The sequence below is a fragment of the Acanthopagrus latus genome, chromosome 9, assembly GCF_904848185.1.
Source record: "Acanthopagrus latus isolate v.2019 chromosome 9, fAcaLat1.1, whole genome shotgun sequence".
In the NCBI taxonomy this organism is placed as follows: domain Eukaryota; kingdom Metazoa; phylum Chordata; class Actinopteri; order Spariformes; family Sparidae; genus Acanthopagrus; species Acanthopagrus latus.
In genome coordinates this window covers 10,558,115-10,569,799 of record NC_051047.1, presented here as the reverse complement: position 1 = coordinate 10,569,799, position 11,685 = coordinate 10,558,115, and the positions used below count along the sequence as shown (strand labels likewise).

Genomic DNA, 11,685 nt, shown 5'->3' with positions numbered 1-11,685 from the left:
GTGTAGGCGGGCCGGCGACGTCAGAGATGACACAGGCGCAGCTCGTGCAGGGAGCTCACGACTCAGAGGGGCCGTGTGGATGTTCAGCTCCGGTCAAAGGCGTCATTACAAGTGATAACGCGGCTGCTGGGGAGTGAGCTGCACAGGGACACAACATGACGAGGTTTTAATCACATCCGGTCCAGTTTACAGGGGGCGAAGCTATGAATTGTGGGGCCCTTAAACCTACATTAGTTGATTTTCTGTGGCCACAAGGGGGCGTCCCTGAGCTGAAAGGCAAACACAACACAGATAGCCTAATGTGGCTAATGTGTTAACAAACAGCTCCCGACAAAAGAGACTGAACAACATAACATATGAGCTTTTGGGACACATGTAAGTACATGTAATATATTTTAAGTTTTGTGTTGGTGTTTTTTTTTTTTTGTTTACTTTTATGAAAAGTGGGCTACCTGGTTTTAAGCTGCATTATATTAACTAGCTAGTCACTAACTTTGTCTAGGCTACTATTTGGTGCTGGGCAGAGATGGTTTATTTTTTGTTTAAGTGATTAGAGGAGCTTTAAACAGGACCCAGTGAGATATGTGGAAAGAAACATGTACTCACAAATATACTATACTATATGTATATGTACTATTTGCTCCTTAATTCTAAGCTAGTTGCTAGCTTTGTCTGCTGTTCAGTGCTGCCAGAGTACATTTATCTTTTGTTTGTAAAAGCAAAAATTAAGGTAGCTTTAAACAGAAACTACACCCAATGAGATGTGTGGAAAGGGACAAGGAGTTTCATCTTTTAAAAAGGTTATTGTTTTTAGAATCTCTATTCTAAATTTAAGCTATCAATCAATAAATCAGTAACCTAGCCTAATTAAGCCTGCAAGACATTGGCGCTTATCCACACCTGATTCAGTGCATAAAAGGTGGTTAAGAACAGATTGTTGTATGGGAATAATATTGTTATACACATCAAACTAACTTAAATAAATTCATTTTTGCATTTTTACAGACTTTTTTCTTCGTGTTAGATGCAAAAGGGGGACCCAGCCCACATCACAATACAGAGCAAGACACTTTACATACAGCAGCAAAAGAAAACAAAATGGAAAATGTGACACAACAGTCTATGGTACTGTATCCAAATGTTTCACCTGCTGCTGGTAAGACTAACAGACCGTTAGCGAAGTCAAACTGCTTGTATGCCTTATTTTAAATATCTCAATCTGTCGACCATATTCATTTAGTTTTGCCATCTATGAGTCATTGGCTCCCAATGAGCCGCAGGAACCAGCATGAACTTCAAAACTGTTTTACCAATCCTCATTTAAGTTTGTTTTTCAGAACAAGACGGTTAGTGGACCTTGGGTATGTTTTTGTCAGTCAACTGCTGTTTGCAAGGTCAGAAATGAATCAAAAAGGATGAGCAATCCTCGAGGCACTTTGGCCATCTAAGTCTGTGTGTGTTTCAAGGAAACTAAGCAAGGTCAGGCACTCATTAAGACCAAGAAGCTAGAGAATGGCCTTTCTTGGTTTGTTTTTGTTTTAGTTCACTTACTTGCTTTTGTCCCTCCATGAAATGGTGGTTATTCTGTTTGTAGTTTTATCTGATTTTATTTCAAATTGTATGTGCTGTTTCTCTCTCATGTAAAGTAAAGTGTGTATCATATATTCTACATGTAAAACCACTGACAAAAGTAATGTTATCAGCTCCTACAGTAGTCTGCATCGCTCTACAGGAAATGTGTGTCAGATCATCTCTCATCTGTACATCTTGGCCTTGTGTGCTTGTCTAATCCATCCGTTATTGTGCTTAATGCATTCTGGCCTATTCAGTGGCTCTGGCTTGCATGGATTTTTCCTTGTCATGATAAAATATGAGCTATGTCCCAGGTTCAGATGGTGTGGGGGGAGGCTGAGAGAAGAGAACAAGTTAGACACGGGTATTGATACATTAGAGCATTTAATTCATTGATTTGAGATTTGATAGGTGACACCATCGCCCTTAATAACTACAGATTCTCCTCTAAGATAGAAGCATATATATTAGAGAAGGAAGCATTTTCAATCGTACGTATCTGGAATTTGGTTTGGGACCCCAGTGCCCCTCATATCTTATTATAATTCATATCTATATGGCACCTGTCTAAGAGTGAACACAGGGACAGCCCCAGTTAACTGTGCGGAAATAGGCAGAAACTAATTTTATCTGCAGAGTGTGCAAGAGAGTTACTGAGACAAAAAGAGTTGGTGTTGGTGATCAAGATAGTTTCTCATGGGTTTGTCATCCTAATGAAATGCAATGCCTTCATGTACTGAGCTGAATGTGAGATCTCATAGATAAGTCATTAGTTCGTTTATCTACCTAATGTGTGTTTGTGTGGGCGCATACATTTGTGGCTGTGGCTTTTGTGTTTCCGTGTTTCAAAGCAAAGTTTCATTCAGTCTGTCTTTCTTTTGTTTCTTGTGCATTGACTCTTGCATTATTCAGCTAAAATGAGCCCTGCACTTACAAGTATTACAAGTAAGATTTTTCATTTTGGGGTGTCTGCATTGTCGATGATAGACCTTGGAAATGAGAAGTTCTTGCTGGGTAAGGCTGGTAAAAATCACGTAAATCCTCGCATTTATATATAGGAATTAGTTTGTTTGTTGTCTCCCCACGCAGTGTTAAACATGATACAAAGACAGCAAGAACACAGCATGAACAAACAGGTGATTTATAAAAACATAAATCACTGGTTACAGTTAGTAACATCATGATAAATCTTTTGCTAAGTTAATGAATAGCGATTAAAAATACATTACATGTTGTTTTAGAGAGCATAGTGTTGCTGAGGAGAGGTAATGAGGGAGACACTTGTTATAATTGTAATATGTGTCGGTACAATTTGAATATTTCTGTCTTCATGCACCAATGATAATGTGAAAAGGAACACTTCTTTGATCATTCAAGCCCACATCTGCACACAGAGTCCTTCCTGTTTTTTTCACCACAGAGCTGTGCTGTGAGAGGCATTGGTATTACTAAAGTATCATATAGTATCATACAATTCATAGATTAGGTGATTAATCTGTTAGTTACCAAAAAATGTGAGGATGTGATGATATTCTTTGTAAATAATGACAGAGAGAGAGATTGTTTCTCATCTATGGCCTCACTGTGTATCTACATGAGGAGGCCAGACTATTAGAAACACCTCTGAATATAATACAGTCCTGTACCTCCACTTCAGTGCAACAACAACTAAATAAACACATCAGTCACAATGTGAAAACATTATAGGCATCATGAAAGTAGACTTAAAGACAGAAATGTGTGTATTGGATTTCATAAGATTTAACAGGTGTACCTAATAAAGTGGCTGTTTGGACTAGATTCACAACATGAAAACTCTTATTGTTTCTTTGAATCTTTATTTTGCATTCACACAAACCAGGAAGCAGAGAGCGGCACAGAGCAACGACAATATTTTCCAGTGGATATGTAGGGATGAAGTGGGAATGGAGGGATAAAGAGATGCCTGGGGCCAGTCGCAACTGCCATACAGCGAACACCCTTGGTTACAGACCCATGGTGACAGGACCTCAAAGGCACAATGGCATCCCCCGACGCTGCCTGTTTAGAACACGGCTGGCCTCAAGAGTCAGCACTCCTGACAACACACATACCCTCTGTCTCTGTCTCTGTCTCTCTCAGAGGAAGATGGAGTGGAGAGGTGTTGGCAGAGAAGGAGTGGGCCTGAGCTACGTTCTCTGTCCCCGCAGCTGAATGTGGTTGCCATGTGACACCTGTTGGTATTCCAGATTCCTGCAGGTGGAGAGGAAAAGGTAAAAGATTTGTAACTGCTTCACTATAAAGGGCCACGGACCCCCAAGAGACAGAGAGGGACCCCCTACTATATATATAGTGGGCCTACTGTATATATTGTATACAATTATGTTTTATATTAGACTGGGCCTAGTGCCATATATAAAGTACTAAGTGTAGAGTACTAAGATGTTCAAATAATACACATGTTCATATATTCATGTTTTTATTATTTTATTTTTAATTTATTCTGTGTTTATTATTATGTGCAAGGTACATGAGTAGGGTCACCGTCACACTGCCATTTCTAAACATGCATTTTCAACCAATGCCCATATCAACATTGTCTCTCAACTGCATGATAATCATGCACACATACTACTCAAATTGAGGTTCTTATTTTAAACATAAATGTTGAAACAAAAAGGAGGATGGCCTATTAGTGCCACTGCCATGCAAAAACATACATCTTTCACACATTACTGAGATATTAAAATAATGGATAGATTCATGTTTTTTTTTGTTTTGTTTTGTTTTGTTTTTTTCTATTTTTCTATTTCTATGCCATCTGTCTCCTTGAAGGTAAATCGAAACTTGAGATGATTTTCTGTATATTTTCGGGTTTTCCCTCTCTTACCCTTATCAACTGCTACATCAGCAGCAGGTGCCGCTTCGATACTTGCATTTTCACTGGTGGTTTCTGAGGTGGTGCTTCTTTTGGCCGAGTTACAAAACGATCCATTTTCTTTCATAAAAATATCCATACACTTGGCATAATAATATACTGGCCTCAGTAGTTTTAGCACTTGTCTCGTGCTGTGAGTGAACTGGTGCCCAGCTTGAGAGAGCTCCTGTGTGTCACTACACAGCTCCACTGCTCCAGTCACTACAACATGTCTGCTTCATGTTTGTGTGTATTTAAACACGTTTAAATCTGTGAGGAAATTTGTGAAACAAATTATTAAAAAATGTCTAATCAACCAAAGAATTTGCGACCCCCCTGCATTATCTCCGTGGGCCCCCTAGGGGTCGCGGACCCCCTGTTGAAGACCTATACTTTAGACCATTAACACTGATAACATGCAGTCTTAAGCGACGATTAAGATGCAGATTTTAGTGACATCTCTTTGTCCTATCACACAATCATTAATATAAAGGTGAAACAGATTGTTAGTAGTAATTGGCCTGTTGCTGCCTTTGCTGCGTGATTTGTTTGTATGTACAGTAGCTTTATGTCACCCAGAGGTGCCGGATGACCCTGACGGCATCCATGCAGCACTGGAGTGCACAGTGAGCAGAGAGCGCCACCCTGTGGTCGTAGTGAGAAGTGAAGCTTTATTCTACTACGATGCCAGCTGCTGAATTATACTGTGATATGTAACATTAATGTCTTATTTTGCCTTTTAGCTCAGGACAAACACGATGAGAGGACTGGATTATATATTCTTTTTTAATTCATCATTGAAGTCATTCAAGTATTCATTTATTATTGATTAATATTAAGATTTGTTTTCTAAATAAATTATGCATGTATCAAGTCCAAAGCAGGTGCAGGCTGAGAACAGTTTTTGCTTCTGATAAATACAGTGATGTGCACTCCTGACCCCAAATCACAGGATAAAGTTTTCATGTAGAGGCAATTTTTCCATCTCAGATTATTTCATGTTGATGATTTAGATGCTTGAAGATGTTAAATTAGTCAGTATTAAAGATAAAATGAAAATAATTTGTGAAACAATGGTTTCGTTATTTTTTGCCTTTTTTAAAAGATCTCTGATTTATTCTGTTGGGATCAAACAGACTGAAACCCTAAAAAGATAATTACTCATGATGTCATGTTAGAGCATCACTGATGTCATTTCTCGTTAAAACAGATCAGTCGGACAACTTAAGTCAGGAGCGTACGAATACCCCAGGGGGTTCTACAGGTTTAAGGTTGTCCTTGTACACATATACCAAAACCCATTTTCAAAAGGACCACTTTGAAAACAAAACAACAAAGAAAAATATAAATTTTACCACTGAAAATAAATGTGACCTAATTCTTGTGTATACAGTAATTAAGTGAAAAGTGTTAGGGATTATAGATATCATAAGATATTATATGGTTTTGAGAGGGGACTGTCATGTAATTTGGGGCTGTATTTAAACACTGTATCATTTTGTGAGTCTTTAGAAAACTCTTCTTGACTCTAACATTGACCCTTTATGACACATCTAGTGCAGAGGTGAAAAGGAGTTTGTGGGATTTGTTTTCTTTTGCATTAGAATATGGTTAAAGAATGAGTTCAACCAAAAATGTTAATTCAGTCATTATCTTCTCACCCCCATGCTGACTGAAAATCAGGTAAGCTTTCATAGTCCAGAGAACATTTCTGGAGCTTTGCAGCAAACATGCATGGCAGCTTTTTCTTAAACAACTGAAGTGGATGGGGACTAGTTTTTAAAAATAATAATGATAGACTCAAGAAACTCAGAAAAACACAATGACTGCATACAGCTCATCCTGCATAATCTGAGTCTTTAGAAGCCCAGAGAACCCAAATAGATTTGAAAAGATGTTGTTTACACCAAAATCTTCACTGTAGCCGCTAAGCTAAAAGCGGTAGCGCAGGGGTTAGACTTAAACAAATTCCCTTTTCAAATCAATCTGGGATCTCAAGGCTCACAGAGACTTGGATCACACCAGACGAGCTGTGTGGAGACATTTTATGCTTTTAAGTTGTGTTTTTTAAGGCCCCATCTACGTCAGCTGTTTAGGAGAATGGGGGCATGTTGTTTTGCTGTGAAAATCCATTGATGCTTTGTAGAATTTTTAACATTCTCCCTATTTTCCTTCAGCATTGTTGATGAGTACAGAATAACTGAATTTCAATTTTTGGGTGAACTTATCCTTCAAGGCAGATCTTCATGGCTCAGAGCTGATAATCAGACTGTATTGACTGGACGTCCTGCTCGTTTTCGCGCCAGACTTTGTTAAATCTAAAATGCAGCCAAATTCAAAATATAGTGCCATCATTGAAGCTGGTGCTCTATATCTGACTTGTCTGCTCAGCTGCCTCCCCCCCCTTTTTTTGAATTGAGGCCTGTTCACAAACAGCACAGCTTACAGCAGATAACAGATACCCTGTGGCGTGGTTATAATAAACGGATAAAAAAAAAAGAGAGGAGGATATGCAAAGCCACGCAGAAAAGCCTATTCATGACATGCTGAAGTGCCCTAACAACTGCTCGGACTGGCTTGTCCTTCTTGTGTGATGTCATCCAATGGATGAGTGGCTGGCGGCTGCGATGCGCATGTATGCAGTCCAGTGCCTCAACGCATCACAGCGAACCGCACTTGACAGCTTGCCAGGTTAAGGGGGGTGGGGGGGGGAGAAAACACACCATTCAAGGGAGGAAACCAGACCTGCTGTATTTCCACCAGCACAGCCGTCATCCGCATCCAGCCCGAGGTAGAGGGTTTCCCGCAGCCTCTCTCTCTCCCTCTCTCTCCCTTCTTTCTCTGTATCTCTCTCTCTCTCATCGACATCCCGTGCATCATTTTTTCTTTCTTTCTTTCTTTGGATTAACCGTGTGCTCCTGTTTTTTTTTTCTTGTTTTGTTTTTATTCTTTCTAACGCACAGATGACAGCGTAACCGGGGCAGCAAGCTGTTCACAGAAACCAAACACAGCCGCTTTTGTTGAATAGGATCTGTTGTGACTGGACATGAATTCGGCGGAACAGACGGTTACATGGTTGATTACGCTCGGGGTGCTGGAATCGCCGAAGAAGACCATCTCGGATCCCGAAGCGTTCCTGCAGAGCTCCCTGAAAGATGGGGTGGTCCTGTGCAGGCTGCTGGAGCGGCTCAGCCCGGGCTCCACGGAGAAAGTAAGGGCAATAATAACACACTCCCCCTCCTCCCCTGCTCTCCCCTGCATACAGCCGACCGCCCGCCCCGCCGGCGTGTCTGTGTGCCGCTGCCCAGATCCGTCAAAACCGACGCGGTTTGTTGTCTGGCTTCTCTTTCTGCCCACTGGTCCATGAGGCGATCTCTTTTGTAGGTCACGGCAGCCCGGGTTATTGTCTGCGAAAAACAGCGCTATGTGCGGGCACATGATGTGCGTCAGGCGTGTGTGGAGAGACAGGCCGTTGTTTCCACTGCGTATTGATCTGCTCTACTAAAAAAGAAAAAAAAAAAAGAAGAAAAGAAAATGGCAACACCACAGCACACAGGGACACTGATTGATCAGATTAGTCAGGAGCTATCAGATGCTGTCTTAAAGAAGGCCTCGTTTAATAAGCATTTAATGCAGATCTGCGTTTATCGCGTGAAGACCCTGTTTTTAATTCTTCATTTAATCCAGGGCGATTTGGTGTGTGTGTGTCTATGTGTATGTGTATGTGTGTGTGTGTGTGTGTGTGTGGATGTATGTTTGATACACACTGTGATCAACCAGGGATGACTGGCTATCTGTACACAGACCACAGCAATAAGAGAGTGGGCCGCCATTGACTGCAAAGGCGCACAGACAGAGATGGACCCTCTCCTCAGTTAAAGGAACAGCGCAGTGTTTGTGTCTGTCAACGTATAGCGTCAGCTAAAGGGGGGCAATGTTTTTTTTTCCTTCTTCCTGAAAAGAGGCTGCCTGCCTGCACCTCCTCGTCGCAGGTGTCAGAAATTTGCCTGTAAAATGACAAACAGGTTCCTCCATCTCTCCCCCTCCGTCACACCGACAACGCGCTGTTGTTTTCCTCTCTGGCGTATCCAAATGATGTTCCACCCCTGGGCACAAGTGAGAGGGTTTGATGCAGGTTAGGCGGCCTGAATTCATCTATGTGTGAGGAGGGGAAAACTACTGGGAAATAGATGCCTCTTCATGTGAAATCCAGATTAGTAGCCTATCAAAAATACTGCTAATCTAAATCCTGATGCCACCTCATTTGGGGATGATTTGATATGTTTTATTGATTTTACAAAACTGTCATGGGTCAAATGCCTCAGAACAATATGTTAATGTTAAGTAACTATTGCTATGGTAAGACAGCAAAATGGTATGAAACTAATTTAAATATTTTCTTCCTGGTCGGACAGGACAGTAAGTCCATCCCTTTAAACAAGTGGCCACTTCAACAGACCCTCAGAGATAAAATGTTTTTTCTGTAATGATAAATGGATGAATCCATAAACAAAATAAGTTGGATATACTATAGCAGTCATAATAAGAGATACTTGAGGTCGACACAAATGTTGGTATGTGAGAGGTTTGAAAATACATGTTATATTTTCCAATATTCTATGTTTAACATAAAAACACATTTATCATCAGGATCCCATGTGTTTCTATATAAAGTATACTGTTTATACTGAGGGGGACAATAATAGTTGAAAAATAAGAACATAAGCAGACAAACCATGTAATAGCAACACTTTCTGAGGCTATGTTCACACTGCCAGTCCGAATCCCTTGTTTTAGTATCTCCAAATTGATTTTAGGAAGTCTGGACAGCAGTAATCCAGATGAAATGCGCTTTTAGCAAATTGCATCCAAACCACATGTGGAGGTGATTTGAAATGTGATTTAAATTGGATTTCTGGAAATCGGGATGCTCTGGCCGCTCCTCTTGGATTTCAAAGTGTCTCCCTTGTCACTCATAGCGTGACTCGCGACAACAACGTCAAATCCACAGAGCTGGAAGTCAATCAGAGCGGCCTAGCAGAAACCATGTTGCTGTTAGCAGAGTCGTCTGGAAGGCAACACAGAAAACAACTGTCTGTTGAGTCACGCTGAAATATACCACCTGCTCCGTCACTTGACAGCGTGATGCTTGGAGAGTGAAATGATTTATCATGCTGCCATGTTGGAATGTTGTGTCACCAGCGCAGTTACGTGCCGATGCCCAGGTCGTCCCCTTAGCAACCCATGCAGATATGTCGGTGACATCTGGACCCAAAAAGCAGATCTGATCACTTGCAAATCATAGTGCGGGACGCTCCGTCTTTCAGGTCTGATTTGAGAAACTAATTGCATTTACTGTCTGAACATATCCTAAATTAATCTCAGACATACCTTTCGCATGTCTGCGCTGACACTTCTGTTACTTATCAGCTGATACATACACTGACATGATAAACTAACATTGGATAAATCAGTCGCGCTCTAAATGCAATTACTACCACTATTTCCACTACTACTTATAATAATACTTAATTTGCCCTGTGCTGTGCTTCTCACTTTCCCCCCAACATTTTGAAGTTGTGCTTATAGAACAATGATTAATGTGCTTTTTAAATCCCAGGGTCAGAAAGCCACTGGCTCATCGTTTTGTGCCACTGTCTGACTCTGATGTGGCCCTCATCTGGATCTGTTTTGTTCATACTTCAGTCAGTCAAGTGCGTACAGTGCTGCATATGGGCCCGAACTGAGTTGGATGTCAGTGTAAAAAGCTATAAAGACCAAAGATGCCAAGAAAGGCCTCTTTGTCTCCTTTGCCTCTCTTCTTCTTCTTCCTCTTCGTCTTTTTAGATCCCTTACAGCTGTATTTTGATTGAGTGATGCAAGGCCATGACATGGGGATGGTGGAGCTGAGGCAACATGGCCTCACCTCTACCCATATTATTCATTTTTAACTGAAGAAGGTCCCTTGAAAGCAGTCACAAACTTTTTGGATTATGTATTAATCTGTATTTATCTTCAAATGATACCTACATTCCTCGTAGACTTATCTCTAAAACTGCATGTAAAGAATGTGGTAAAAGTGACAAGTGATAGTGAGAAGGTACAGCCCTTTGACAGTGAAAGTTCAATGGAGGAGTGAAAAACATGTTTTGAGATTTTTTATTTATTCATTTTGTACTTCATACTTGATACACTGCATTTTGTGCACTGGTCACTTTGAATCTCAAGATTCTGTATTGGTCTGTTACAATTTTATGGCAGATATATTGTGTATCAATATTAGCATACATGTCAGCTGATAAACAACAAACTGTCTCCATTTCACAGTTCGTCCACTGGAGAGCACTGACAAGCTTATTCTTCACTTACACACTATCCTGATCAGAACATATCCTAATCACAATGCTTTAATAATCAGTGATTCAACGAGTGTACTCAAGTACAAGGTTGAAGTCATGTTGCATGTTTGGGGCAAATGTTGTGCTTGTACGCCATTACATTTATTTAATTACTTCAGTTACCAGTTACTTTGCAGATTGCATGCTGTATCAGTGCCTAAACAGTGACTTTTTAGATTAAATTATTTTATTGGCAATTGGATAAAAAAAATGTTTTAGCTCAGATTTAGAACAATTTAAAACTTACATTTTTACCAAATCCAACTTTTAAGGCAATATCTTAACTTTTAAAGCATGGCATGGATCCTCACCAATAATATTTTTGTAATGTTGTAGTTTAATAGTGCAATATGTGCATATTTTGGTTGACAATATTCAAACTGGACACAAAATGGTCAACAGAGTGTTGTGATGGCCCCTGCCTGTGTTATGAACAAGATACTGTGTCATACTCTCAGGCTCTCTGACTCTTTGGTGTACGGAATACCTCACTACTCCCTATATATAGTAGTGCACTACGTAGTGACTACGCCATTTTGTAGTGCTGTCTGAATATCTAGTGGGAAATATTATACCCTATATAGTGCACTCAAAGTATCCCACAATGCATTGCGAAAATTACCAACCCTAACCCAACCAATGGTCGCTAACCAAGCAATATTTACCATCATGCACTGTGCTGCGGACCAACCCATGGAGGTCTCAACCTTTCGACTGTGTGACAGTAGTCATGTCTTTAACAGTGCTGGAGTAGTGTCCGAATGTGTGTTCTTCTTTCTGCCGATGAGCTAACTATATAGTCCACTATGTTGGACTCCC

General features: G+C 40.5%; 1 protein-coding gene across 5 annotated transcripts in view; it reads left to right on the top strand.

Moving 5' to 3' along the window:
- Positions 1-190: 190 nt before the first annotated feature.
- Positions 191-11,685, top strand: part of arhgef7a (Rho guanine nucleotide exchange factor (GEF) 7a) — a 37,365-nt gene continuing 25,870 nt past the window's right edge. The window contains exons 1-4 of one of the 5 annotated variants that reach the window (XM_037109471.1): positions 198-375; positions 1,006-1,156; positions 3,694-3,824; positions 7,432-7,679. In XM_037109471.1, the coding sequence (XP_036965366.1) occupies positions 7,515-7,679 (165 nt within the window). In that variant the 5' untranslated portion in view covers positions 198-375; positions 1,006-1,156; positions 3,694-3,824; positions 7,432-7,514. Of the gene's footprint in view, positions 376-1,005; positions 1,157-3,693; positions 3,825-7,120; positions 7,260-7,431; positions 7,680-11,685 lie in introns of those variants that run through there. The other 4 variants (XM_037109474.1, XM_037109470.1, XM_037109472.1 and 1 more) reach the window with 4 other exon arrangements.